The 26617-nt window shown below is 62.5% G+C and overlaps 6 protein-coding genes across 8 annotated transcripts in view; 2 read left to right on the top strand and 4 right to left on the bottom strand.

Moving 5' to 3' along the window:
• Positions 1–315: 315 nt before the first annotated feature.
• On the top strand, positions 316–1172 carry IL17C (interleukin 17C; the record flags this gene model as incomplete). Its single annotated transcript, XM_083869941.1, has 3 exons — positions 316–333; positions 504–826; positions 923–1172. The coding sequence occupies 3 exons, from the start codon at positions 316–318 to the stop codon at positions 1170–1172; spliced, it is 591 nt and encodes a 196-aa protein (XP_083726067.1).
• Positions 1173–1357: 185 nt separating this feature from the next.
• On the bottom strand, positions 1358–5117 carry CYBA (cytochrome b-245 alpha chain). The gene is made up of 6 exons (XM_083870392.1): positions 4987–5117; positions 3993–4062; positions 3701–3775; positions 3478–3561; positions 3321–3402; positions 1358–3088 (listed from the first exon to the last, which is right to left on the bottom strand). Exons 1-6 carry the CDS (start codon positions 5042–5044, stop codon positions 2909–2911), a joined length of 549 nt encoding a protein of 182 aa, XP_083726518.1. The 5' UTR covers positions 5045–5117; the 3' UTR covers positions 1358–2908.
• A 261-nt stretch (positions 5118–5378) lies between these two features.
• On the bottom strand, positions 5379–9820 carry MVD (mevalonate diphosphate decarboxylase). Its single transcript, XM_083870391.1, has 10 exons — positions 9542–9820; positions 8861–8931; positions 8664–8778; positions 8349–8492; positions 7724–7923; positions 7563–7637; positions 6957–7175; positions 6736–6851; positions 6548–6656; positions 5379–5932 (listed from the first exon to the last, which is right to left on the bottom strand). The coding sequence occupies exons 1-10, from the start codon at positions 9609–9611 to the stop codon at positions 5852–5854; spliced, it is 1200 nt and encodes a 399-aa protein (XP_083726517.1). The 5' UTR covers positions 9612–9820; the 3' UTR covers positions 5379–5851.
• Positions 9821–10173: 353 nt separating this feature from the next.
• Positions 10174–15688, bottom strand: RNF166 (ring finger protein 166). Of its 2 annotated transcripts, XR_014591025.1 has the most exons (7): positions 15502–15688; positions 14548–14704; positions 14099–14211; positions 13711–13825; positions 13294–13459; positions 12967–13074; positions 12236–12259 (listed from the first exon to the last, which is right to left on the bottom strand). XR_014591025.1 is itself a non-coding variant. In XM_083870508.1 (6 exons), exons 1-6 carry the CDS (start codon positions 15672–15674, stop codon positions 12194–12196), a joined length of 732 nt encoding a protein of 243 aa, XP_083726634.1. In that variant the 5' UTR covers positions 15675–15688; the 3' UTR covers positions 10174–12193. The 2 variants fall into 2 exon arrangements, 1 of the variants encoding a protein (XP_083726634.1); XM_083870508.1 differs by lacking the exon at positions 13294–13459 and having other exon boundaries at positions 10174–12259.
• Positions 15689–15836: 148 nt separating this feature from the next.
• Positions 15837–19524, top strand: CTU2 (cytosolic thiouridylase subunit 2). The gene is made up of 15 exons (XM_083870166.1): positions 15837–16052; positions 16132–16206; positions 16701–16779; positions 16850–16909; positions 17004–17064; positions 17635–17744; positions 17826–18109; positions 18191–18326; positions 18425–18556; positions 18646–18737; positions 18814–18905; positions 18986–19037; positions 19135–19201; positions 19276–19334; positions 19414–19524. The coding sequence occupies exons 1-15, from the start codon at positions 15973–15975 to the stop codon at positions 19451–19453; spliced, it is 1419 nt and encodes a 472-aa protein (XP_083726292.1). The 5' UTR covers positions 15837–15972; the 3' UTR covers positions 19454–19524.
• PIEZO1 (piezo type mechanosensitive ion channel component 1 (Er blood group)) overlaps positions 19477–26617 on the bottom strand; it is a 24617-nt gene continuing 17476 nt past the window's right edge. The window contains exons 29-51 of one of the 2 annotated variants that reach the window (XM_083870165.1): positions 26430–26518; positions 26169–26234; positions 25660–25757; positions 25482–25578; positions 25146–25220; positions 24880–25052; positions 24682–24804; positions 24469–24566; positions 24136–24394; positions 23870–24028; positions 23328–23673; positions 23098–23200; positions 22869–23016; positions 22566–22780; positions 22288–22446; positions 22063–22210; positions 21768–21956; positions 21589–21681; positions 21325–21497; positions 21124–21246; positions 20962–21041; positions 20530–20725; positions 19477–20443 (exon numbers count right to left, since the gene is read on the bottom strand). In XM_083870165.1, the coding sequence (XP_083726291.1) occupies positions 20194–20443; positions 20530–20725; positions 20962–21041; positions 21124–21246; positions 21325–21497; positions 21589–21681; positions 21768–21956; positions 22063–22210; positions 22288–22446; positions 22566–22780; positions 22869–23016; positions 23098–23200; positions 23328–23673; positions 23870–24028; positions 24136–24394; positions 24469–24566; positions 24682–24804; positions 24880–25052; positions 25146–25220; positions 25482–25578; positions 25660–25757; positions 26169–26234; positions 26430–26518 (3460 nt within the window). In that variant the 3' untranslated portion in view covers positions 19477–20193. Of the gene's footprint in view, positions 20444–20529; positions 20726–20961; positions 21042–21123; positions 21247–21324; positions 21498–21588; positions 21682–21767; positions 21957–22062; positions 22211–22287; positions 22447–22565; positions 22781–22868; positions 23017–23097; positions 23201–23327; positions 23674–23869; positions 24059–24135; positions 24395–24468; positions 24567–24681; positions 24805–24879; positions 25053–25145; positions 25221–25481; positions 25579–25659; positions 25758–26168; positions 26235–26429; positions 26519–26617 lie in introns of both variants that reach the window. The other variant, XM_083870164.1, reaches the window with a different exon arrangement.

The following is a 26617-nucleotide window of genomic DNA, read 5'->3' as shown; positions in this document are numbered from 1 at the left end:
AGACATAGAGATCTATAGAAATATATAGATACTCTATACTATAGAGATCTGTAGAAATATATAGATATATAGATTATACATATAGATAGAGGTATAGAAATAGATAAATAGATAATAGATGGATAATATATAGATATATAGATACACACTCAGGCCCCAGGTGCCGCGTGGGTGCAGATTCACATTTTGGAGAGGGTTCTGCTGGGTCAACCCTTCCCTGGCTCTGTGTGCCTGTCCCTTGGCTGTCACTGACCCTGTGCTCTGTGTGCCTGTCCCTTGGCTGTCACTGACACTGTGCTGTGTGTACCTGTCCCCATGGCTGTCACTGACACTGTGTGTGCCTGTCCCTTTGGCTGTCACTGGCCGTGTGCTGTGTGTGCCTGTCCCTTGGCTGTCACTGACACTGTGTGTGCCTGTCACTGACCCTGTACCGTCCCCGTGGCTGTCACTGTGCTGTGCGTGCCCGTCCCTTTGCTGTCACTGACCCCGCACTGTCCCCACAGGGCTGGCTGGTGTCCCTGGCCGTGCTGGCGGTGCTGGGGCAGTGCCGGGCTCTGCGGCGCGCCGGGGCCGGCTCTGCCCATCCCTCGGTGCGCTGCTACAGCGGGGCCGAGCTGGGGGACGAGGCTCTCGCCCACCTCCCGGGGCGCAGCCCGCGCTGGGACCGGCACATCTCGGTGCAGCTGGTGCCGCAGCTGGAGCGCCTGGAGGCCGGCGAGACCCGGCGGCTGCGGCGGCACCGCCCGCCCGGGTGTCCCTCGCTGTCCCTGCGCTCCGGGCTCCGCAGCGAGCCCCACGAGCGCTCCATCTCCCCGTGGCGCTACCGGTGAGTACCGCCACCCGCATTGTCCCTTCTTCCCTCTGATGCCGCCTGGGAAAAAAGAGCTGGCGGCACAAGGGAAGTGTGGCCGTGTCCCCGCAGCATCGACGAGGATGAGAACCGCTATCCTCGCAAGCTGGCCTTCGCAGAGTGCCTGTGCAGCGGCTGCGTGGACGTGAAAACCGGCCGGGAGACCACGTCGCTCAACTCGGTGACCATCCACCAGACCATGCTGGTGCTGCGGCGCAAACCGTGCCCGAGGCCCGCGGGGCCGGGGCTGGTGGCGCTGGAGGTGGATTATATCCGAGTGCCCGTGGGCTGCACCTGCGTCCTGCCCCGCACCGTGAGCTGAGCTCATCCCCCTGAGTGACCGTGTCACTGCCCGGCCCCCGAGTGACCGTGTCACCCCCCCGAGTGACCGTGTCACTGCCCGGCCCCTGCCCGTGCTTGTTTTAGAGCACCCGACCCCGCCGGGGTGAGCCCTGCCCTGGTTATTTATGAGTTGTTATTTATAAGGCTTTTTGTAGCCCCTATTTATTGCTGACCCCCATCCCCACCCCAAGCCATGGTTGTGACTCCAGGGCCAGCATTGCCCCACGGTGCTTGAGGACCCTGTGAGTGCTGTTCTGGGCACTCACTGGTTATTTATTCCCCCCCAAAAAAAAGATATTTATTGTCTCCTCCCTAGTGCTATTTAATGCTGCGAATAAAAGCCAACGAGGCCTGGCACTGTCCTTGCTCTGTTCCCAGCTGGGGCAGTGGGATGTTGGGAATTTGGGCACAGGGATAGAGGCACATCCACAGGTGTGGGACACCTCTCATTCCCTGCAGGGTGGGCAGAGCACCAGTGCTCCCAGTGCTCCCAGTGCTCCCAGTGCAGGGATGAACTGGGAGCTGTGGGGGTACCCAGCCCTGGCACCCCGACACACCCACACCTTTCCCACGGCTCTGCCCCCGGGCACCACATCCCACAGACCAGGGGCCACCTGCCAGGGCCACCCCACCTGTGCTGGCAGCACCTGGGGGGACCCCGGGCCACCTGCACCCCCTGAGGGGCCGGGGCTGTGTGGGGAGGGGGCTGCTGATCCCAGTGGGATCAAGGATTTGGGACCCACATCACACCGGGGAACTTCCAGTACCCACAAATGGGATTGGGAAGGGAAATGCTCCCCACATTCCCTGCTGGGGGTTATCCCAGGGTTTGGGGGCTCCTTTGGGGCTCCCGTGCAGCTCCAGTGTGGGGCTCTCCCAGTTCCATCCCACTGTTGGCTCCGTAAGGATTTTGGGAAGGGACCCTGCCGTGGCCATACTCTGCACATCCTCATCCTGGATTTGGCCATAATTGCACTGTTTGTGCTCAAAACACCTTCCCAGTCCTGCCCCAGCCTCCCCAGGAATGGGAGGACTCCCCCTGGAGCAGGAGGCAGGGGCAGCCGGTGCCTTTCCCACTTTTTATTGCAACAGCAGCTGCGGAAATGACAAAAACCAGGGAGAGCTGGAGCAGAGCTGCCTGATCCCCCCAGAGCACTGGGGATTCCCTGAGAGCTGCAGTTCCACAGGGATCTGGGGGGTGCTTGGAGAGCTGGAACCCTCAGGGAGCTGAGCAAGCCCAGGGATTTGGGATTTCCCAGGAGCTGAGGAGCCCCTGGAAACAGGAGACTCACAGGGAGCTGCAACACCCCAAGGATTTGGGGATCCTTAGGAGTTGGGAAGCCCTTGGGGGCTGCAGACCCCACAGGGAGCTGAACATCCTGGGGGATTTGGGGAGGTCCAGGAGCTGGGGAGTTCCTGGGGGCTGGAGACCCCACAGGGAGCATCACATCGCTGGAAATTTGGGAGCTGAGCATCTTAGGGGATTTGGGGATGGAGATCCTACAGGGAGATGGAGATCCTGCAAGGAGCTGAGGGATTTGGAGACTCCCAGGAGCTGGGGACCCCACAGCCTCCCTGGGGATTTGGGAACCCCTGATGACCGCAGGGATTTGAGCACCCCCAGGATTTTGGGGATCCCCAGGAGCCTGTTCCTTGCAGTGGATCCAGGAGCAGCTGGGAAGCAGGAGCAGGGCCGTGGGGCAGGGGGATCCCCTGTTATTCCACCTCCACAGGGATGGGGTTCACCTGCCCCCCCACCTCCGGCTGCTTCCTGCGGGCGTCGGGGGGCGGCCGGGGCGGGGGGTTGCTGGGGGGCTGCTTGATGGTGCCCCCCACTTGTGGCCTCTCCCGGGGCTTCTGCTCGATGGGTCTCCACTCCTCCCCTCGGACTGCAGCCTGTGGGATCGGGAACAGTGCCCAGGAACAAACTCCACCCCAAAAAGGGGAGGTTTGGGGCAGGGAAAAGCACAGCTGGGAGAGGGAGGAGAATGTGACCCCTTGTCCACCCCAGGGTTTTCCTGCAGCTCAGTCTGGGAATGCTCTTGGAATTCATATGGTCTATGGGTTTTAGGGGTGCCCTCCTCCTCCCAAACTCCCCAAAACCCTCCAAAAAACCCTCTGCACTCACCAGCAGGTAGATGCCACTGGCAATGCCCAGGCAGACGGTGCCCAGGATGGTGGAGAGGAGGAAACCGGCAGGGACAGCCAGGCTGTGACAGAGATTTGGCCACTCAGAGGGAGTTGGGGACACTCAGAGGGAGTTGGGGACCCTGCACCCCACTCACGCTGCGTGAAGGACGGCTCGGATGTAATAATTCCTGGTGAGAGGCCCAAACAGCTTCACCACGGCCGTCAGGTACTTCTGGCCACTGCAGGGTGACAACAGGGGGTCACACGGGGTGTCCCCACCCTGGGGAAACACCCATCCTCCGGGGACCCCCATCTCAGACCCAGCTCTGCTCCCACAGCCCCGTGTTTGGGGGGTACCAGGGGGGGCACAGCACTCACCACCTCTCCATGGTAGAGCCCTTTTTCCTCTTGCTCCTGGGATACTCCAGCAGGCACACCAGGACACCGGCAGCGCTGCCGGGGCGTCAAGGAAAAGCGGGATGGGAGCAGGAATAGCCCCAAACAAAGAACGACCCGCACCCCAAAAATGGGCTGTGCGGGGCGGGGAAAGCACAGCTGGGAGCAGCGTGGGGAGATAAGGATGTGACCCCTCGGCTGTTCATGCCTCTCAGCCCGGCCGGGACGGGGTTTTCCCGCAGCCCAGCCCCGGGAATGTTGTCGGGAAGGATACATGGAATACGCCGCGAAATACCAGCCCTTGAACTGCCCCGCCACGGCCACGATCCCGCCCGTCAGCAGGACTGGGAACAGCCGGGATGGAGGGGTCAGACCGGGACACCGACCCCAAACCGGGGTACACCCCCCAAACCAGGATCCAGCCCCAAACCCTGGGATACAGCTCCCAAAACCCCAGATACAACCCCGAACTCATAACATGCCCGCCCCAAACTCAGGGTACAGCCCCCTGCAAACCCCCAGAATGGGATTATGGCCCTGGGGACACTCAGAACCCCCCGGATCCAGGGAAGGGAACTGGGGGTTCCAGACCCCAAGGACTCCAACACGCGGGATGTGCCGGGGAGATGCTGCCTGCGGCACCCGCTGCTTTCGGGGAACTCCAGGGGTTTTTGGGGGAGATTTTCGGCCCCGTGGCCGGAGGAAGAGGAGAGAAGAGGAGGAGAGGACGGAACCGAGAAAGAGAGCGCAGAGGAGGAAGAGAAAAGGAGGAAGCTGCAGCCCCGGCGGGCCGGGACTTCCCGGCCGTCCCCGGCAACCCCCGGGCCGGTGGGACCGGGACCCCTCCCCATCCCCTGGGGCCGTGTTTGGGGGCACTCCCGGGGCTCAGCATCCCCTCCTGGGGCTCAGAATCCCCTCCCAGGGCTCAGAATCCCCTCCCAGGGCTCAGAATCCCCTCCCAGGGCTCAGCATCCCCTCCTGGGGCTCAGAACCCCTTCCCAGGGCTCAGAATCCCCTCTTTGGGCTCGGCATCCCCTCCCAGGGCTCAGCACCCCCTCTTTGGGCTCAACATCCCCGGCCCGCCGGGCGCTCACTCCTGGCAGCTTTCGGGGACTTTGTGAAGTGCCCGGGTCCCCTCCAGCCCCCAGCCCAGGCCCCTCAGGCCCCTCCAGCCCCCTGAGGCGCCTCCAGCCCCAGCCTCGGCCCCCTCAGGCCCACCCCAGGCCCCCTCAGGCCCACCCCAGGCCCCCTCAGGCCCCCGCACTCACTGAGCCCCGCCGCCAGCGCCTGCTCGTTGGCCCACATGGCCCACTCGATCTGCCCCATGGTCCCGCGGCGGAACCGGCCGGCCCGAGCGCCTCCCGCTACTCCCGGCTCCGCTCGGCTCGGCCCGAGAGGGTTCGGCTGCTCCCGGCCCGGCCCGGCCCGGTTCGGTTCGGTTCGGCCCAGAGGGTTCGGCTCCGCTCGGCCGGTCCCGACCCGGAAGGCGGGTGAGGCGCCACCACAGCAGGCCACGCCCCCTCCGCTATGACCACGCCCCTTTGCTATAGCCACGCCCCTTTCCCACAGGCCACGCCCCCGCGGGGACACACCGGGACACGGCGGGTGACAAGGACGGCGCGGAGGGACAGGGTCAGTCCGGTCCGGGGGGACAGGATCGGCACCAGGAGACATGCGGGGGGGACAGGATCCGTCCCAGCAGCAGGGAGGTGTGAGGGATGGGGACAGGATCAGTCCTGCAAGGGACAGGGAGGGGACAGGGGCCATGCGGAAGGACAGGACCAGTGACAATGTCCTGGTGATGCCCCACAAGGGACAAAGGGGTTATGTGAGGTGACAGGGTTGTGCAGAGGAACAGGATCAGCCCCAGGGATTGTCCTCATCTCTGCCTCCCCTTTTGGCCGGCGCTGTTCCCCCCCAGCACCACACACAGAACCCGACACCCCAACACAGCACTGGAAACAGGAACCCTCTATTTCCTTACAAAAGATTAAAAACCAGCCCCGGGGCCACATCCTGCCCCAGGGCTGGGGACAGCTTGGCAGCAGGCCTGGCTCAGGCTCCTGAGGTCCCACTGGTGGCACTGGCAGAGTGCCCCTGGCGTGTCCTGGCTGTCCCAGAGTGTCACCGGGGTCAGGCCCGGCTCCGCGGCAGCCCATCCGCTCCCAGGAGGTGCTGGCTGGGGTCATCCACGAGCTGGGGACCAGGGCCAGGCTGTGGGGCAGGACACGGGTCAGGGACACTGGGGAGCCCCACTGCCTGCAGGGCCCCCCCTGCTGTGGGTGAGGGGCAGCTCTGGACCCCACAGACCCCAAAACGTCACCCCATGTGTCGTGCCAGTGGGAATATGTCCAGAAATGGGGTCCTGCCCACCCACCTGGGGATGGGGACGGGAATGGGGTCCCACACACAGCCCTGGGGATGGACATAGGGCCCTACACATCCCCTGGGGATGGGACAGGGATGGGGTCCCACACACAGCCCTGGGGATCGACATAAGGCCCTACACACCCCCTGGGGATGGGACAGGGATGGGATCCCACATACAGCCCTGGGGATGAAGACAGGGCCCTAAACACCTACCTGGGGATGGGGACGGGGATGGGACAGGGATAGGATCCCACACACAGCCCTGGGGATGGGGACAGGGCCCTACACACCCCCTGGGGATGGGGTCCCACACACACCCTTGGGGATGTGGACAGGGTGCTACACACTGCCCTAAGAATTGGGATGACAGGGTTGGGATCCTGGACACCCCTGGGGTCCCACCACCCCACAGAGGCCGTGTCCCCCCAGTCACCCTCCCCCAGCCCCCCTGCCCCTCACCTTGGTGTGCAGGATGTACTGGACAGCCCCCGGCACAGGCTCGGCGACCACGGCGCCCACCAGCTCCGGCGACAGCGCGGCCGAGCCCACGGGCAGCCCCCGCACAAACCTGTGACACAGCCAGCGCTCAGTCCCCGTGTCCCCATCCCCTCCTCAGCCTCCCCCAGTAAGAACTGAGGTTCCCTTACTGGTCCCCGTTGGTGGAGGGGGGGAAGCTGCGCCTCACCACCTCCACAAACTCGGCCACGGTGTCGGCCAGCGTGAAGATGACGGCATTGGGACCGGCGTCGAAGGAGTAGGCAACCTGTGGTAGTGGTGGCATTGTGGGGACATGGGGACCTGGGGAAGGGCCAGGGCGCTGTGACAGCCCCGTGACAGCCCCGTGACAGCCCCGGAGTCCCACTGGTACCTTGGTGTGGCCGTGGTGGGCGTTGTAGCGATGTGCCAGCGCGATGATGTGCCGCGACACGTCCGTCAGGTAGAAGATGGGCGGGAAGGTGTCGAGGCAGGTGGCGTGGAACTGGTTGCTGTCCCTCATGGCCAGCTGGCCAAAGCCCTCAAAGTCCCGGTCACGGATGTGCTGCATCATCTGGGCCAGGCGCTCGGGGACCACCACCTCTGCCCGGTGCTGCCATGGCAGGGGGGTCACCATCGGGACACCTCAGTGACACCCCGGTGGGTTGTGGTCACCCCACAGCAGTGACAACCACACCAGGCAGGTTGTGGCCACCCCAAAGCAGTGACAACCACAGCAGGCAGGTTGTGGCCACCCCCAGTTTAGTGACATCCGTGGCAGGAGGGTCACAGTTACCACAATTCAGTGACATCCACAACAGGTGGGTTGTGGTCACCCTGAATTTGGTGATACCCACAGTGGGAAGGTCACTGTCACCCTAATTTGGTGACACCCACAGCACCATGATGTTCTGGGAGTCACTGCACACCCTCCAGCCCCATTCCCAGGAAAAGGGGACCCCATCCCTGCCCGGGCAGGACAAGTCCTGTGTCTCTCTACCTTCAGCAGGGGACTGGTCTCCACACTGGTCTGCATCCCCGCTGTGCTGCCCACTGGCTTCTTCTCCCCACTGACCTGGGGGGACACAGACAGTGGGACATGGCCCCTCCTGAGCCCCCCCAAGTCCCAGATCCCACCCAAACCCCCCGCCAGCCCCTCACCACCAGGACGAGGACACGGAGCTCCGGCCAGTGCGTCTCGGGGGCCACCTGGAGGGCCAGGCTGTCGGTGCCATCGGGGCGTTCCCCGCGCTGCCACTGCACAAAACCCCCGAACATGCTGCGACAGGCACTGCCCGAGCCCCGCCGGGCCACCTCGGACAGCTCCTCCTCCAGGCCATAGAGCCGGGCCAGCGCTGACACTGCGGGGACAGGCAAAGGGGACATCCCTGTCACCTCTCCCAGTGCTACCACAGTGATGACACTGCGGGGACAGGCAGAGGGGACACCCCTGTCACCCCTCCTGCTGCTAACACAGAGCTGGGCCAGTGTTGACACTGTGGGGACAGGCAGAGGGGACACCCCTGTCACCCCTCCCAGTGCTACCACAGTGTTGACACTGCAGGGACAGACAGAGGGGACACCACTGTCACCTCTCCTGCTGCTAACACAGAGCTGGACCAGCCAGAGCACAGAGGAGACACCCCAGCCACCCCTGTCAGCACCCTCCACACCACACTGCCACAGGTCCTAGGCAGGGGACACCCGTCTCACCCCTCCCAAGGAAGGAGGGGACAGCTCCGGGCCCAGGGGACACACCCAGCCCGGGGCCTGGCCCTGCACTCACCCAGACAGGCGTAGCCAGCAGCAGATGAGGCGAGCCCGGCGGCCGTGGGGAAGTTGTTCTCGGAGGCGATGTGGATTTTGTAGGAGAGGCTGAGCGCAGCCATGTCCTCACCGCCCCCCCGGCGCTTCCGGGCCAGGCGCCGCACTGCGGGGACACACAGCGGGGTCAGGGGACAGCGGGGACACAGCGGGGACACACAGCGGGGTCAGGGGACAGCGGAGACACGCACCAGGGACAGAGGACAGCGGGGTCAGGGGATAGCGGGGACACAGCGGGGACAGCCCTGGGCAGGGAGGGAGGGGACAGGACACTCACCCTCCCGCAGACAGGCCTGGACCCGCGGGTGCCCCACGTCCGCCTCCTTCCCGTTGAGCCACAGCCGGTCCTCGGTGAAATCCCGGCTGGCCGCTGCTGTGGTGGTGGTCTTGAGCTGTAGGGGGAGAGGGAGGGGGCTCAGCACCCGAATCCCGATCCTAAACCAGATCCTAAACTTGATCCTGATGCTGACCCACCTGGTCCTGGTGCAGCGTCACGCTCAGGGAGGAGTTGATGGGCAGGATGAGGTCAGTGTCACGTTTGCCCCCTGCAAGAGAGCACGGCATGGCACGGCTTGGAATGGCATGGAACAGTCTGATGGCACCGATGGATACAGCAAAGCATGGCATGACAGCGCCTGGCATAGCATGGAACAGCCTGGAATAACATGGCACAGGCAGGAATGGCATGGAACAGCCAGGAATAGCATGGAACAGCCAGGCGTGACATGGCACAGCCAGGAATGGCATGGCACAGCTTGGAGTGGAATGGCACAGCCAGGAATGGCATGGCACAGCCCGGAAGGGCATGGAACAGCCAGGAATGGCATGGCACAGCTTGGAGTGGCATGGCACAGGCAGGAATGGCGTGGCACAGCCCGGAAGGGCATGGCACAGCCTAGAATGGCACAGCCTGGAATGGCATGGAACAGCTTGGAATGACATGCCTAGAAATGGCATGGCACAGCCTGGAATGGCATGGCACAGCTCGGAATGACAAGGCACGGCCGGGAATTGCACGGCGAGCAGGGATAGCACAGCACAGCCTGGCCCGGCACAATGTCACCCGTCAGGGCATGGCACGCCCGGTACAGCCCGCAATCTGTGCCCCCCGCGCATGTCCCAGGCCCGCCCCAGCCCTTGTCCCCCGGCACTCACAGTATTTGATGACGGCGATGTTCACCGGGGCCGTGCAGGTGGCCATGGCCAGTCCGCGCTCCGCCGCCATCGCTGCCGCCACCGCCGGCCGCCCTCGGGGCCCGCCCCCGTGCCACGCACGTGGCCGTGGGCAGCGGCGGATCCCGCCTCGCCATTGGTCAGGAGCGCAGCACCCGGTTCCCAATAGCCAATAGCAGCGATCGGACCACGGGAGGCCCCGCCTCCTGAGCGCGCTGGGCGGGGACTGCGAGGCGCCATTTTTGAATTGGGCAATAGTCGCAGATGCCGCCGGTGCTCCCGGTACCTTCCCGGTTCTGCCTCCGGTGTTCCCGGTACCGGCCCGGTTCTGCTCCCGGTACCGCTCCCAGTGCTCCCGACACCGCTCTGCCTCCAGCACCCCATTACCCCAGCGTAACCGAGTGTCCTCGGTGCCCCCAGTACCGTCCCGGTGTTCCCAGTACGCCTCCGGTACCCCCAAACTCCCCGTAATCTCCACACCCCAGTGCTCCAAACACCCCCAGGCCTCTCTGAGTGCCCAAAATATTCTGAGCGCTCCCAGAGCCTTCAGGGCCACCTGTATCCCAGTCCCCAAGTGCCCCCAGCATCCCTTCCCCTCTGGCAGAGGCCAGGCGTGGATGAAACTGCCTTTATTGAGAAAAAATGGTTTGCTACAAATAACGTCGTCGAGTTAATTCCTCTTCAAAAAACGGGACGGCTCGTTAAAAGTTCCAATTATGCAAAAAAGTGGTGGGTGATGCACTTGGGGGGGCACGGCCAGTGGGATCCATGGATCCCTGGGACAAGATCCCTGGCACAGGGGGATCCCTGGGACAAGAGATCCCTGGGACAAAGGGATCCCTGGCCTGGCCCCTCACACCCGGAGCCTTAAAGTGCTTTACAAAAGCAGCTCTTGCTGCCCCTGCTCTGTGTCTGTGGGGCAAAAAGGAGAAGGAAAAGGAGGAGAGAGGGAAGGAGCCCGAGGTTAACAGTGCTGGCCCTACAGCACGGAGCTCTCGTGGATTTTGCTGCAGCAGCTGAGGGTCCCAGCTGAGCACAGGGCAGGGAAATGCTGCTGGATCCCTCCTGGGAGATTCCAGTGCTCTCCATCCCACCAGGAACACCCTCCAGGTGCCAGCAGTGCTGGGAAGGTAAGAAAAGATCTCATCCCTCCCTGCTGGCCTGGCTTCAGAAAGGGGAGCAGGGCAGCTCCAGCCCTTTCCCTGCCCCGCCAGGGGAGCTGAGGGTTTCCCTGCACGCTCCTCACAGGGCTGCAGATCCCAAAATCCTCCAGTACTACGGAAAAATCAAAATAAAACCCAAGCCAGTATTGCTAGAGCAGAGCTGGAGCCAGGGTTTGGATAAAGCTCAGAATTTTCCAAGCAGGGAGATGCAGAGGGGCCTCTCCCACCTCTCTTCCCTACAAATCCTGGGGAAAGGCAGCACCAGGGCAATCACCCCCTCCCTCAGCTCCATCCCATGGCTGGTGCCATCTCCCTGCCAGCCTCTCCCAGCCCTCCAGAGCCACTCCAGCAGCAGCAGGCAGAGCTGAGAGGAAGGGGCAGGGGGAACAGGGGTCACCAGGATCTGTGGAGCACCTTTGGATCAACAGTGAGGGATTACAACAGGGAGATGCAATCCCTTATTTCTGGGGGGATAAGAAGCTTGAAATCCTGCAGGGACAGATTTCCATGGGCAACCAGCACCTGGATCCAAATCCAGCTGCTCCTGCCCAGTGCCAGCATGGCACAACCATCCTGCCTGCTCCCTCACAGGAGGGAAAGGCTCAGAAATGTCCAGGAAAGGCTCAGAAATATCCAGGGATGCCCCAGAAAGATCCCTGCACTTCCCCCAGCTCAGAGTCCACTCCGGGATCCAGCTCCTGCCTCCTGCCCCATTCCCAAATCCACGTGTTCATTAGCTCGGGTTATTTGTGTAAAAAATAAAACTTTCTTAATAGTGTTCCATAAAAATAACTCTTGTCCTGGGTGGCAGGTATTGCAGTGAGAAGGGGAACAGCTTCTGACCCCGCTCTAGAAAAAAACGTGGAAAAGGCTTCGCGCCGCTTCGTGTAGAAAAACGCGAGGATTTGGTATCCCAAGAGCAGGTACAAAACGAGGAAGGGGAGGGTTTTCCTGGATGCTGGATGTCATCCTCGAGGGCTCCTCTGAGCCACTGCTCAGTCTCATTCAGGTGAAGGAGGCAGCTCAGGGGCTCAGCACAGCCTGACGTCTCTAGAAAAATCCTTGGAGGGTTTAAAAAAAGATGCTCCGTGCTGCCTTCCTCTTTTTTAAAAGGATGTGGCTGGTTCCAGTCCCAAATTAGGGTGTTTGGCATCCAGTTCTATCAGTTTCAGGTACCTATTTTCTGCTGCAACAGAGAGCAGGGACGAGTGTGCCAAAAAAGCATCTAATAATAAATAGATGTGGACAAAGGGATGTGCTCCCAACACGGATATTCAATGTCTTTCCAAGGACTGATCCCAGCCCTGAGGTGCTGGCTCCTCGCTCCAGAGGTTTCTGTTCACTCACTGTGACTGAAGAAGCTCCACCTTCTTCAACAAGGTGGGATTTGCAGCAGGAACAGAGGCAGCAGTGGGAGCCTGGAGGGCTCCAGAGTGTGCAGAAGGAGCCAGGGCAGGGAGAGGGATCAGCTTCAGTTCTCAGAGAGGGACAGAGCCAGGGCTGCCTGCAACGCTGCCTCCTCGTCGATGTTGTAATCCTGAAAATCAAACAGGGGCGCTCAGGAGAGCTGGCACAGCCAGGGCACGGAGCCTCCATTCCTCTGGCACACACATCCCAGGAATGCCACCCCTGCTCCTTGTGCTCACATCCCTCTCCTGCCTGGAATCTCCCACCTGGCAGGAGGGATGGAATGTGCCCACACAGGCTGAAGGCAAAGGGTGAAGTTTTCTAGCAAGGCCAGGGGTTTTTGCAGAGCTCCAGGTTGGGTTTATCCAACACCCTGCTCCTGAAGTCAGGATATTCCCCTATAAAATGCCTGGAAGTTCTTTGCCCTGACATCTTTCCAGTGAAAGCAGGATGGGAACAGAGCCTCCCCTGAGGCCAAAGCTGAGTCATCACAATTGCCCCCCACACAGGAGGGGTCAGGGACCCCCCACATGCAACAACCAAACCCTCCCAAACCCTGGAGCTGGGCTGGTCCCACCCCCTGCTCCCAAAACCTCCAGGAAAAGGGGTTTTTCTGTTAGAATTCCTTAGGGAAAGAGTTTAATGGAAAAACCCATTTTGTGGAGTGCAGGAATGATTGATTCCCACCTCTCCTGGTGTGTGAGGACAACCTGGTGGGTGTGAGGGTCTCATGGGTGGGACACGTGTGCCCCTTGTCCCCTTCCCCATCCTCATTCACCTCCTGGCACAGAACACAGGGAGGTGAATCCCCTTTTTGTGTCTCAGGGTGACACTCACCACGAAGGTGTCGTAGGAGAACTTGTGCCTGTGGAGCAGGTGCTGCAGGAAGTTGGCACTCTTGTAGCTGGGATCCCCCCAGGGCATGGCCGAGCACACAGGACACACCTGTGGGGACACAGAGTGGTGGCACCTGCACAGGGACCTCCCAGGGAGGTGCCCCTCCTCTGACAGGCTCCAAGCCCTGTCCAACCTGGCCTTGGACACTTCCGGGGCTTCTCCACCCTCACAGGAAAGGATTTCTCCCTAATATCCAACCCAAACCAACTCTCTGGCAGTTCCCCCTTGTCCTGTCACTCCTGGCCCTTGTCAATAGCCTCTCTCCACCTTTGCTGAAGGTCCTGGAAGGCCACAATTAGGTCTCCCTGAAGCTTCTCTTTTCCAGGCTGAACAATCCCAGTTTTCTCAGCCTTTCCTCATGGCAGAGCTGCTCCATCCCTCTGACCAACTTGGTGATCTCCTCTGGAGTTGCTCCAACAGCTCCAGGTCTCTCCTGTGCAGAAGATCCCAAGTTCCCCAGAGGGAACACGGATAGGAAATCCAGCATCACCTGGTTTGCAGGAACAGGGGGATGGAGACAGCTCATTCCAGGGAGCCTCTAACAAAGCACAGACAAATTCCCACCTCCCAGAGGGATTTAAACCAGCTAGAACACAGCTGTGCTTCCACAAACATCCCTGCTGGCAGCCAGGGATCAGCCATCTGGATTTCCAGAGCTGTCCCACACACCCCAGCAGCACTCACCACTTTGTTGGGGTCGTTCCTGTGGTTCTCCATGCAGTGTTTCACCAGCTCCTGCTGGTCCAGGTTCCGCGCCCCGCAGTACGGACACACGAACGTGGAGCGGTTGGGAATGTTGCTGCAGAGAGCAAGGAGGAGCTCAGATCTGAGGGGGAGCTGCACTGAGTCCTCCCAAACTAACACAGCAGAGCTCTGTGACAGCAGAAACCAGCCCAGCCCCTTCCCATCCCCACCTCCCTGCTCTGGTGGATCCCTCATCCCACCCCACGCTCCGAAACGCAGAGCGGCAGCGTCAGGAGGGAAAAGGTGCTGCTCCTCCTCCCAGGGAAAGGCACAACACACACCTGGATTTGAGGGCATGCAAGGAGGGACACTGGAGGCACAGGAATACCTGGGAATAGGCTGGGACGTGGGGACAACTGGAACAAACTTGGGGCAGTTGGCCATCTGCTCCTGCACCTTGGCGCAGGACGAGACGTGGGAGCGCATTTTGGCCAGGGTCACCTGGAAAAGGAGGACAAGACACACTCCTGGAGGTGCAGGAACATCTGCCAGGAGCCAGGACAGGAGCTGGATTTGCTCAGCTGGGTAGGAGTGACCTCTGGTCACTGTGGGATGACCCACAGCAGTGGGAATGCTGCAGGGGCTGCAGGGACACCCCGAAGTTCTGTCCCTGTTCCCTTAGAGCACAACCAGACCCAAATCTCACTGTCCCCTCCTGTCAGGGAGTTGTGCAGAGCCACAAGATCCCCCCTGAGCCTCCTTCTCTCCATGCTGAGCCTCCCCAGCTCTGGACACACTCCAGGGGAGGATGAGGACACTGGGGACAGACAGCTTTACCTTCTTGCTGCAGCCTCTGCAGGGAGCCTTGTAGGACGAGAGCTGTTTCTCCACACTGGAAGCCTTCTCCACCTTTTTGGGGTCGAAGGGGACGCGGCAGAGGGGGCACAGAGGGGAGGGCACCTGCAGGCAGGGCTGGAGGCATTCCCCACAGAACCTGGGGGCAAAGAGGGGGTCCTGAGCACCCCGGGGACAGCTGGGAGTCCCAGCAGGGCACCCTACTCCTCCCAATGCCCCCAAAACCAGGGATCAACAGCCCTACTGGGAGAACTGGGAGCAGCTGAGCCCCTGTTCTCAGTGCTGAGTATCCAGGCCAGGCAGGAGCCTGGATCACCTCATTCCAAGGTCCTTCCATCCCCCAGGAGCAAAGGAATGCACGGGCTGAGGAATCCCAGCAGCCCAGAGGAGGCAAAGGAAGGCACCGAGGCAAAGCAGCCCCGTCCCCAAAACCCGATTATTTTGGCATTTCTGGCCTTTCCTTCCCAGCTCCAGCCACCAGGAACACGGAATGAAACACCCCAAAGCCTCTATCACTGCAAGGGGAGCAGGGATGAGGACGGGGGGGAATCATGGAGGGGTCAGGAATCGTCCCCAGCCCCAAATAAGCAGGAGTGAAGCGGTGCTGGAACTCCAAACAAATCCACAACCCCTTGGGGATGTCCCCAAAACCAAATGGAAAAAGGGACCAAGGTGTCCCCGAAATGCTGAAGGGAGACGTGAAGGGTTTGGGGGGTCCTGGGGACAGGAGGCAGGGCTGGGATGGGGATCCCGGTACTGAACCACCCCCGGTGTGGGCTGGGGGTCCCGGTGCCGGCTGGGGTCACCGAGCAGAGATCCCGCAAGGCTCCCACGGCCAGCACAGCGCCCAGCCCCGCGTCGCGCCCGTCCCCGGGGCCGCCTCAGCCCGGGGGTCCCCGAGGGGTCCCCGCCGCCCCCGCCCGGGCCCCGCCTCACGTGTGCCCGCAGCCCGCGATGCCGACGGCGCGGTGGAAAACCTCGAGGCAGATGGGGCAGCTGAACTGAGCCTCCAGAGCCTCGGCCGCGGCTCCGGGCCCGGGGGCGGCGCGGGGGGGCCCGGACGGGCCCTGCGGCCGCTGCGCCGCCGCCACCAGCAGGCTCCGGAACATGGCGGCGGCGGCGGCCGGCGGGGCGGGGGCTACGTCACCGAGCGGCGCCGCCGCGTCATCGCCGTGCGACGGGAGCGCGCCGGGACACGGCGGGACCCGCCGCGACCGAGAGGAACCGAGTGAGGGCCGAGTAGAGCCGAGTGAGGGCCGAAAGGAGCCGAGAAGAGCCGAGTGAGGGCCGAGAGGAGACGAGTGAGGGCCGAGAGGAGCCGAGAGGGCCCGAGCCGAGTAGGACCCCCGGGGACCTCACCGGGACCAACCGGGACCCACCGGGACCGAGTCCCCCAGTGTCGCCGCCATGTGCGACGCGACGGGTGACGGCGGAGGGTGCGGAGCGGACACGGAACCGCCGCGGCGCCGCCGCGCACCGGGAACCAGGTGTGAGTCCGGTCCGGCCTGGAATGGACCCCCCCGGGCCGCTCCCGGTACCCCCCGGTGACCGGCCGTGTCCCCACAGACATCCCCGGAGCTGCATGAAGTGCGGGCAGGGCACGGCCGCCCTTGTCATCCGCGTCGGGGACCCGTTCTGCCGGTGAGACAGTGGGGACAGCGGGGATAGGGACATCAGAAACTGGGGACATCAGAAATTGGGGACATTAGAAATTGGGGACATCAGAAATTTGGGATATCAGAAATTTGGGATATCAGAAATTGGGGACATCAGAAATCGGGGTCTTTGGGTCTCCAGAAGATGGAGAGTTGTGAACTTTGGGTCTTGGGGACATCAGGGGTTGGGGACATTTGTTCTCAGGGATGTTGGGTGGCTGGAGCATTGGGATGTTGGGGATGGGGACATTGCATCTCTGGGATTTGAGGGTTTGGGGACATTGGGTGTCTGGGAGTTGCGGACATTGAGTATTGAGGAAATTGAGGAGGGGGGACAATGTTTGGGGATGTGGCTCATGGGGGTCATTGGATCTCTGGGATGTCAGAGCCTGAAGATGTTGCTGTCCTGGTTTTGGGGACATCAAGGGGGCTGTGGGGTGTGGGGGTGGCTCAGGAGTCCCCATGTCCCCGTGTCCCCAGCTCCTGTTTCCGTGAGTACTTTGTGCACAAGTTCCGTGCCATGCTGGGCAAGAACCGTGTCATCTTCCCGGGAGAGAAGGTACCGGGAGGGGGGACTGGGGGACCCGGGGTGGCCCCAGGGCTGGTGACTGTCCCTGCTGTCCCCACAGGTGCTGCTGGCAGTGTCAGGGGGCCCAGCCTCCAGTGCCATGGTCCGGCAGGTGCAGGAGGTGAGAGTGGGGACTGGGGGGGTTTGGGGGGTGCAGGGCTTGTTCCCTCCTCACCCCACACCTCACCCCACTCCTCACCCCACTCCTCTGCCAGGGGCTCAGCCGGGAGGCGGCCAAGAGGCTCCGCTTCGTCCCCGGCCTCGTCTACATTGAGGGTGAGGGAGCTCTGCTGCTGCTCTGTGTCCATCTGTCCATCCCCAACCCATCCCTGCTCTGTGTCTACCTGCCCATCCCCAACCCATCCCTGCTCTGTGTCTACCTGCCCATCCCCAACCCATCCCTGCCCCGTGTCCCACTGCCCATTCCCAACCCATTCCCTGCCCTGCGTCCCACTGTCCATTCACAATCCATCCCTGCTCCATGTCCCACTGCCCATCCCCAACCCATTCCCTGTTCCCTGCCTCACTCCCCTTTCCAGCCTTGTTGCCTGTTCCCTGCCCCATTCTCAGCCCCACTGTTTGTTCTCTGCCCATCCTGGCCCTCATACCTCTTCCCTGCCCCATTTCCTGTCCCCTGTCCTGCTGCCAGTTCCCAGCTCATTGCCTGTTCCCTGCCCCATTCCCACCCCACTATCCACTCTCTACCCCATTCCCAGCCCCACTCTCTGCTCCCTGCCCCATTACCAACTCCCTGCACTGAGCCAGGGCCGGGGTGCTGCCACCCTGGCCCCAGAACCGGGGCTGGGAATGTGGCAGCAGCCCTGGCACTGTCCCCACACCTTGCAGAGGGAGCCGTGCGCAGGCAGAGCCCGGAGCAGCGGGAGCAGACCCTGGCCCAGATGGAGGCCCTGCTGCAGGCCACCGGCTTCCCCTACCACCTGCTCCACCTGGAGGAGGTACTGGGGTGACACGGGGACAGGTGCTGAGGCAGGGGGGACTCACTCAGACAACCCCAACTATCCCTCTGTGCCCCGCAGGCGCTGGAGCTGCCCCCGTCCATCTTACAGCCGGGGCCGGAGCGCTCCGGCACACCTGGCACATCCGGCCCTTCCTACAAAAAGGCTGTGGACAGTTTCATCCAGCAACAGCGACAGGACGGGGACAGTGGCACCTCTCTGCCTGGTCACAGCACCCAGGACACGCCAGCAGCACCCCCTGCCCCCCGTGGCCTGCCAGATCCTGCCCAAACCCAGGAGCTGCTCCGCATCTTTGAGGCCGCGGGGACGGCGACGGCGCGGGAGGAGCTGCTGGAGATGCTGCGGTGAGGGACCGACCCTGCCCAGTGCCAGCACCACTGCCAGGTGGGCAGAGTGGCTCTGATCTGCTGTCACTTCGTCCCCAGGACACACCTGATCGTGCAGACAGCCCGGGACAGGGGCTACAACAAGGTGATGATGGGTGAAAGCCTCACGCGCGTGGCCATCAAGCTCCTCACCAACCTCTCCCTGGGGCGTGGCGCCTTCCTCGCCGTCGACACGGTGAGCTGGGGGCAGGCAGCCACACCCAAGGGGTGACACGGTGCCATGAGGGGGTGGCTTGGTGGTGGCACAGTCCCCTGGCAGCCCTGCACCCACAGGGCTTCACGGACCAGCGCCACGGCGACGTGATGGTGGTGAGACCCATGCGGGACTACACGGCCAAGGAGATCGCCTTCTACAACTTCTTCTACAGCGTCCCCACTGTCATCGTGCCACCCCTCTTCACCAAGGTAGGGGGGTCCCCTGGTGGGGAGCCCACGCTCTGTGTCCCCATGGCAGGGACAGGAGCCCCCAGTCCTGTCCCTGTTGGTTCCCACAGCGCCGGGAGAAGCTCAGCATCCACCAGCTGGTCGAGCGCTTCCTGCTGGGGCTGCAGGAGGAGTTCCCCTCCACCATCAGCACTGTGTACCGGTATGGGGGGTCTCTGTGGGGCTGCTGGGGGTGTGGGGGGATTGCAGTGTACCCACAACCCCTGTTTTGGCTGCAGGACAGGGGAGAAACTGAGCCCAGAGCCAGCCAAGGCCACCAGTGAGTCCCAGCGCTGCCTCCTCTGCCTCTGCGGCCTGGACACCATTGGGGGTGAGTGAGGAGGGCACTGGGGGGCTCAGGGGATTTGGGGAGCAGCTGTGCACCCCTCAGTGACCCCCTGGCTCTTACAGAGGAGGAGTTGGCTCTGGAGCCCACGCTGATCTTGGAGGAGCCAGCAGCAGGGTGAGCACATGGGCTGGTGGCTTTACAGGATTTACCTGCTCCCAGACCACCACAGTGGCACCTCTGAGTGTTCCTGTCCTCGTCCCTGTCCCAACAGGGTTGAGAGCAAAGCTGCCTATATCCCCCTGCTGTGCTACAGCTGCCGCCTCACCTTTAAGGAGCTGGTGAGGTTTTGGGGTGCAGGGGGTGGTGTGAGGGGGAGAGGGGGGTCCCCAGGCTCACAGCCCCTCTCGTGCAGGGTCCCCTTGACACGCTGCCCCCCTACGTGCGCACCGAGGGCCAGCGCAGGATCCGCAGGTACTGGGGCTGGGGGGCCCCTCCCTCCCCTCCTGCTCAGCCCCCAGGGCCGTGTCCATCCAGTGTCCATCCCTTGCAGTGCTGAGATGGAGCAGAACCAGGAGTCCAGCAAGAGCTGAAGGGGTCGGGGACAGCAGGGGACACTCCTCCATTGCACTGTGGCACTGCTGGGGCAGGTGCCACTCCTCAGGGATACCCCAGAGGTTGGTGAGGACTCCTGGCACCCAGGCAGCTGTTTTTATAGACCATTTCTGTCCCAGCCAAAAGGGCAGGGAGAGCCCCCCGTGGCCCCCCCACTTCCCTGCCCCAGCTGCCTGTCAGCCAGGGAGGCCTCAAGTTTGTTTTATTCACTATCTGTATAAATAAACCATTTGAATTAATAAAAAAAAAAAAACAAAACAAACCCAAAGTCACAAGTGTCTAAAGTCCAACTGGGGCTGCCAGACCTCCTCAAACGTGGGGGGCCACAACCCAGGACCCCCATCCTGGAGCTGGGGGCAGGGTGGGGGGCTATTGCTTGAGTTCAACCTGGTTCTGGAGCAGGGCTGGGGCCAGCAGGGAGGGGGCACAGGCTGGCTCTTGACCCCCTCCATCCTCACCTGGCAGCCAGGGGTGCCCAGTGGGTGGAGGGGCCACCTCCTGTCCCCCTCCCCGGGAAGGCACAACATGGTCTGTGCGGGTCGGACGGCTTCAAAGCAACGTAAGAAAAACATCCAGAAAAACATCCTCCCTCCAAGGGAGCACCCTGAACCCCACATCCCACTGCCTCCCGGGCCGGGATGAGGCCCCAGCTGGGGGGGCTGCTTAAGGCATTGGCGGTGATGTCCCTGTCAGGGCGGGGGGCTGGAGCCCCTTCCCCTTATCTCTTCTCCCGTGTCCACTTGATCATGGTCTCGGGCGAGCGGTAGAGGAAGATGAGCTTGGCGTAGAGCTCCTCCTCCAGCTCCAGCTCGCCCGTCTCCCGCACCAGGAAGATGTCCTGGCACAGCTTCAGGATGCGATCCACGCAGGGCAGCTCCTCGAACATGATGGAGTGGGAGATCTCGCTGAAGAAGCCCCGCACGAACTTGCCGATCACCAGCACGATGGACACGTAGAGCCCCATGATCCTGCGAAAGGAGGGCACATCCTGAACCCCTGGATCCCACCAGCAATGCCCTCAGGATCCCCCCACACCCTGGCACCTTTCACATACCCGTAGCCAGCCAGGAAGCCCAGGCTGGGGGGGCTGACTTTGTCGTTGAAGATGACCATGGGGAGGATGTTGCCCTCCTGGGGTGGCATGTCCTTCACCCTCAGCACCCACCACTCCACGAAGTGCTCACCACGGCCAGAGCCCCTGCGCTCCTGTTTCAGCCTCAACTCCACGTCCAGGTAGCTCTCCACGTCATCTGGAGAGGGTGACACCGTCAGGGCACAGCACAGTGGCTGCTGTGCTCCTTAAGGATGACTTTTTTTGGCAGGACTCGCGTCCTCACCGTCCACAAGGGCTGGCACCATCAGTGCCACTGGTGTGCTCCCAGTGCTGATTTTTTAGGGAGGGACACACTGGGACTCATGTCTTCCCTGCCTTCAGAGAGGTGGCACCCAGGGCTGGTTTTCTTGTGGGGAACATGTTGGGACCTACCTGGCAGCAGCTGCTTGACAGGCTCGGCTTCGAGGCCGGTGGGCGCCCGGATGTATTTGGGGAAGAGTTTGGGCAATACCCTGCAAGAAAGTGGAGTGATGGGGGTGATTACACCATCCCACTGGGCACAGAGGTCCAGTCACCCCCTCAGGGGACACTCACACAGGGTCAGTCCTGGTGCCACCCAGCATCTGGGCCAGCTGCAGGCGCTGGGGCGCGCTGGGCTGCAGGTTTATGTCGTGTTTGCCGTAGGCGTTCTCCACCGTGCCCCCCTTGCTCAGGTCCCTGCGGGCAGAAGAGGCTCAGTGTGGGCAGGGGGGGCTGCAGGCAGGGCTGGCTCCTCCCCGGCTGTGCCCGAGGTACCTCTGGAAGCTCCAGGTGAGGTGCACGGTGATGTCGGAGGAGCCGTTCTGCAGCTCCTGCTGCATCTGTGCACGGCTGGGGGGGCTGATGCCCCACAGCGAGCCCGAGCTGCCCTCGACGCGGGCGGTCACGATGTCCTCTATGCCGTAGAAGGTGATGAACTGCATGGCCAGCTGCCACCAGGGGACACAGAGCTCAGCCCCTGCCCTGGGGGGCTCTGCCAAGCAGCCAGGAGGGATATTTTGGGGTGGAGGGAGGATTTACCGGCTCTCTCTCAAATTCCTTGGTGAGCTCGGTGTAGTCCTCCAAGGTGAAGGGCTGGATGTATTGCTGCTGGGAGCTCGTGCTGAACAGAGGCTGGGGGCGACACAGGGGGACATCAGCCAGGCAGGGCACCCTGTTGTCCCATCTGGGCATCCCAATGGCCACTCCCACATCCTCACCTCGTACCCCCCCAGCTTGAGGATGACGGTGACATCGATGGGGTGGTTGACGATGCCCACCACGGAGCGCACCAGGGACATGAAGAGCAGTGGGAACCAGATGATGCCCACGAGGAAGAGGATGATGAGGCCGCCCATGCCGTACTTCACCACCTTCTTCTTCTTCTGCCCCTTGGGCTGGGGGTATTTCTGGCGTGGGGGGAGACAGCACACGGTGTAAGGTGTGCTCAGGGGAACCCTAACAAACCCCCAAAAGGGGTTTAGTGGGGGACCCTTCCTGGCATAGGAGCTGTACCTTCTCAGTCTCCCGGCTGCACTTGATGATGAAGATGTTGGCGTAGATGTCCTCCACACACATCCAGTTGGAGAGGGACAGCGTGGTGTCCGTCCATACCCAGTCCATGATGGCCCTCAGCTCCACCAGGAAGGGCACCAGGCGGAACCTGGGGGCACACGGGGAGAGGGCAGTGGTAGGGCACCCTCGGGGTGCCTGCGGCTCCCTGTGACCCCTGTGCCATACCCCTGGAAGAGGAAGAGGTTGAGGTGGTTGTATTTCTTGGTGAGGAAGTTGCCCAGGATGCGGGTGGGGTAGCCACAGCGGATCTGGTAGGCCGACAGCCCAAAGTAGATGCACTTCACAAAGTACCACAGCTGGGCCACCATGTTGTGGCGGAACAACCTGCGGGAGGGACGTGTCACTCTTCAGCCACCAGCCTGGGCCACCACGTGGGCTCGGGGACACCAAGGAGCAACACACGGACCATGCCATGCCATGCCAGGGAATTCTTTGGGGTCTACCTTTGGGTGACGGCCGGCAGGATGAAGAACATCCAGAAGTGGATGCCGAAGACCAGGATGACCTGGAAGATGAGCTTGCCCAGCACAGTCTTGCGCAGGTAGAGCGCACGGTCGATGATCATGGTGCTGAACTGGAAGAGCACCATGACCAGGAAAGCCTCTGGCACTTGGTTTTCCGACAGCGACGAGGTGATGTCGGTGGCCGCCGTGTATTTCTGGGGTGCAGGAGAGGTCAGGATGCGGCCCAGCCTCACCCCGTGGTGGAGGCAGGACAGTCAGGACCCTGTGGCACCCCCTGCTCACCCCAAAGGCCCAGAAGCCAAAGATGATGACGATGAAGTCGACCACGTCAGCCATGAACATGTAGGCGTAGACGTCGGTGGCTGCATGGCTCTGTGTGTCCAGGATGTCCCAGAAGAATTTACACACTGGCTGGTAAATCTTCCGTGCCCTGCAAGGACAGGGGACACAGGGGACAGGTGATGGACTGCACCCCACAGCCCCCACCCCAACCAGCACCACCGTGACTCACGTGGTGAGGAAGCAGCCCTTGACTCGCAAGCCAAACTCTCTCAGCTTCCTCTGAGCGTGACTCTCTTCTGACTCTTCCTCCTCCTCTTCCTCGTCCTCGCTCCCTTGAAGTGAGGCACAGGGTGGGTGACAGCCAGAGTCCTGCAGGGCCACATCCTGCCCAACCCCAGCACCTTGGGGGTGCCAGCCTTGCTCCTCACCATGGCAAGAGGGTTGGGAAGTGGTGCTCACCTTCCACTGAAACCACCTCCAGTGCCTTCCTCCCCTGCTTTTTCCTGAAGCGGAGCTGCGTGGCCCCGGTCCCCTCTTCCTGCTCCAGGGACTGCTCCAGCTCCAGCTCCGGCTCAGTGGCTGCTCCTGGTTCTCCTGGCTGGGCTGGAGCTTCCAGCTCCTGCTCTGGCTCTGTGGCTGCTCCCAGTGATCCCAGCTGGGCTGGAGCCTCCAGCTGCTGCTCTGGCCCCGTGGCTGCTCCTGGCTGGGCTGGAGTCTCTGGCCCTTCCTCAGCCACTGCTGGGGGTGGGGACGTGGCTTCCTCTGGCTTCTCCGTCGTCTCCTCCTGGTCCCACAGCCCATAGGACTGCAGAGGGACATGGTCAGAGGTCCTGTTGGCCCCCCAGCCCCACACACCTCACTCCCCATCCTGCAGCATCAGCTCCCACCAGCACTGGTGGGAAACCACGGCAGAGCCACTGAGCACCCACTGGGTTCTGCCCAGAGCTCCAGGAGCAGCTCCAGCTCCCCCCAGAATGCCCACCCACGGCCCAAGGGCTCACCAGCAGCAGGGAGCGATGGAAGAAGAGGGCCAGGAGCTGCAGGAGGTCATACTTGAGGTACTGGGTGGACTTCTCCATGCCCACGATGCGTGGTGGGAAGAAGGGCTTGCCCTCGTAGCGCAGCAGGATGATGTGGCCATTCCAGGGGAAGAACCCAAACTGGAAGAAGTATTTCACCACCACCATCAACTGTGGGGACATTGGGGTCAGCGGGGTGGCAGCAGGGGCCAGATGGCATTGTCCCTTCTCTGGCCACCCCTGCCCACCTCGGTGAAGACGATGGCAGTCATCCAGAAGCGCTTGGAGGGCCGGGGGATGGAAAGCATGGCCCAGAGGAAGATGAAGATGGGCAGGATGATGGAGAGGGTGGAGGCAGTGACCATGTTGTTGAGGATGATGACGAAGTAGCAGAGCAGCTCGGAGTGGGCCGTCACCCAGCGGTACCCGGCCAGCAGCAGCTTCAGGAACCGGTTGTGGGATCGGTAGAACTGCTCCGACTCCTCCAGCTCGCAGACACAAAACCTCCTGTGGGATGCAGGGCTGGGGTGAGCCTTCCCCACCACCCCCCATCCCCGTCCCAGTGCTGTCCCCATGTCCACCTGCTCCTGAGGAGCTCACTGGCAGTCCGCCTGAGGGGCTGGGGCACGGCCAGCAACTGCTGAGCTTCAGCCACGTCCTCCAGGTTTGTCACCTGCTCCTGGCTGCTGGAAGAAGGGGAAGCTCTTAGGGTGACACGGGGTCAGGGGTGAGCCCCCTGCCTCCCTGCCCCACCTGTGGCACTGCCCACAGCCCCCTCGGGGGTTTCTATGCACCTGCCTGGAAGTGCCGCTTTGGGACTCTGCAGCCAAGGAGCCGGGCGGGTTCAGCTCCTCCTGGAGCTCCTCTGGTGGCAGCTCATAGAGCTCATCTGGGAACTCGTGGTTTATCTCCTCTCCCTGTGGCAGGCAGGATGTCAGTACCACTGCAGGCTGTCACCTCCCATGCCCTGGTGTCCCCTGCCCCAGGCTCACCTTGGCCAGGCGCTGTGCCATGACACACCTCTCGAGGCGCAGGACACGGGACATGTCCGTGTGCTCCTGGGTGCAGGAGTCCAGCCACTGGGTCAGCCCATCCACCAGGGCCTGGCACAGCAGCCACAGGAACCTCAGCGTGTTCAGTGCCCGCTGCAAGATGTTGCTGCGCTCTGCCAGGGCAAAAAGAGGGATGGAGGGTCCTACTTTTGCCCATTTGGATGTCCCCAGCATCCCCCTGCACTGCAGTCCTGCTGTCCACTTACCAGAAACTTCTGTGTTCTCCTCCTCCCGGCTTTCAGCCCCCTCAGCAGCCTCCACCTCTCTCCTTGTGCCGTCCTCTGCAAAGGTCAGACCCCAGGGGAGGATGAGCATCATTTCTGGGTCTCTCCAATCCACCGCCCCATCCCCTGTCCCTCTACATCCACTTTAAAAATCAGGGTGGGCACCAAAGAAGCTGCACAGCTTGTGCCCAACCCCACTGTAACCACCAGAGAGTCCCCCCACACGCTGGGAGTGCCCTGCCAGGGCACACAGTGGGCACCAGCCAGGGCTATGTCCCCTCCTGTCCCCCCAGCCCTATTTTGGGGTGTCACACCCACCTGCAGCGCTCTCAGTGCTGGGTGGCTGTGGCTGCTCAGGCTGCTCCTGCTGCCTCAGCACTGTCCTAGTGTTGGTAATCCAGGCCTGGTAAGCAAGCTGGAGGGGGACAGGAGCCATCAGCACCCTGGGGACACTGCCAGCCCTCTGGCTGCTCTGCAGTCCCCCAGCCCTGCTCACCTGGAAGGCGCTTGGTCTCCCTGGCCGCGGCTCCTCCTGCACCTCGTCCTCCTCCTCGCTGTCCGACTCGAAGAGGAAATATTCCCCGGAATGCAGCACTGCCAGGGGGGCACAGGGTGTCACGGCACAGCCAGGGCCACAGCAGGGGTGTCACACCCCAGGCTGGCCCCTCTGCCATCTCCCAGGGCTCTGCCTGGCATCGAGGACACCCATCAAAGCCAACAACTCAACTGGCACGTCCCCAAAGCGGCGTCCCTCCGGCGCCAGTGTTCAGAGGTGACCGACATCAGTGACCTCAAACCCAGCCTGGCACCCCCAGTCCAACACCCCATTAGTGCTGGGGAGCAGAGAAGCCATGGTTAGTGCTCTATGGATGAGCCTGGGCACAGGGGACACGCAGGTGTCACCCTGGCCAAGCAGTGCCACCAGTGCCCTGCAGGTGTTAGTGGTCCAGGCAGGAGGAGCTCCCCGAGGGGCTGTGCCCTGTTATGCCCCGTGTGGGGCTGTACCTGTGGCGTGGTCTACCCATGGCCTCTGCCACCTCTGCCGGGACGGGTCTGCCGGGCCGCCGGGAGCTGTGGGATGGCAGATGGGGCTGAGAACGGCCACACCCAGAGCGCCCACCCCGCCCTGGGGGGATCTGGGGTGGGAGGGGGTCACCACAATGCTCCACGGGGCTCCACCAGCATGGATGTCAGCGATGGGTCAGTGCCACCACCTGTGTGTCCTGAGAGGGGTTGGGGACAAGGGAGGGACCCCCCAGCTCTCACCTGCTCTGGCCCCTTCCTGCTCCGTGCCGGTGCCGCGGGGCAAACGCTCCTGGTGGTACTTCTGCTGCTTGGCTCGGATCCGCTCCATCCTGGAGGCACAGGATGCTGCAGAGCCCACTCCCCCAGACCCCCAGGGCCACCCCATACACAGGCCACCCCAGTGCAGGGAGAGGGGTCCCAGTGCCCCC

Source organism: Zosterops lateralis, assembly GCF_965231275.1.
Source record: "Zosterops lateralis genome assembly, chromosome: 12".
In the NCBI taxonomy this organism is placed as follows: domain Eukaryota; kingdom Metazoa; phylum Chordata; class Aves; order Passeriformes; family Zosteropidae; genus Zosterops; species Zosterops lateralis.
The sequence above is the reverse complement of the archived record's forward strand: the minus strand, read 5'-3'. Positions and strand labels throughout refer to the sequence as shown.

Coding starts and splice junctions, on each gene's coding strand:
- CYBA (XM_083870392.1), bottom strand. CDS start 5,044: ATGGGGCAGATCGAGTGGGCCATGTGGGCCAACGAGCAGGCGCTGGCG. Junction 3,776..3,992: donor TATTTCGCGGCGTATTCCAT/GTATCCTTCCCG, acceptor ACGCCCCGGCAG/CGCTGCCGGTGTCCTGGTGT. Junction 3,089..3,320: donor CCAGTGGCATCTACCTGCTG/GTGAGTGCAGAG, acceptor CCGATCCCACAG/GCTGCAGTCCGAGGGGAGGA.
- MVD (XM_083870391.1), bottom strand. CDS start 9,611: ATGGCGGCGGAGCGCGGACTGGCCATGGCCACCTGCACGGCCCCGGTG. Junction 8,932..9,541: donor CATCGCCGTCATCAAATACT/GTGAGTGCCGGG, acceptor GCTCTCTTGCAG/GGGGCAAACGTGACACTGAC. Junction 8,493..8,663: donor CCAGGCCTGTCTGCGGGAGG/GTGAGTGTCCTG, acceptor GTGTCCCCGCAG/TGCGGCGCCTGGCCCGGAAG.
- RNF166 (XM_083870508.1), bottom strand. CDS start 15,674: ATGTTCCGGAGCCTGCTGGTGGCGGCGGCGCAGCGGCCGCAGGGCCCG. Junction 14,212..14,547: donor GCAGAGGCTGCAGCAAGAAG/GTAAAGCTGTCT, acceptor CTCCTTTTCCAG/GTGACCCTGGCCAAAATGCG. Junction 12,260..12,966: donor TCTCCTACGACACCTTCGTG/GTGAGTGTCACC, acceptor TTTGATTTTCAG/GATTACAACATCGACGAGGA.
- CTU2 (XM_083870166.1), top strand. CDS start 15,973: ATGTGCGACGCGACGGGTGACGGCGGAGGGTGCGGAGCGGACACGGAA. Junction 16,910..17,003: donor TGGTCCGGCAGGTGCAGGAG/GTGAGAGTGGGG, acceptor CTCCTCTGCCAG/GGGCTCAGCCGGGAGGCGGC. Junction 17,745..17,825: donor ACCTGCTCCACCTGGAGGAG/GTACTGGGGTGA, acceptor TGTGCCCCGCAG/GCGCTGGAGCTGCCCCCGTC.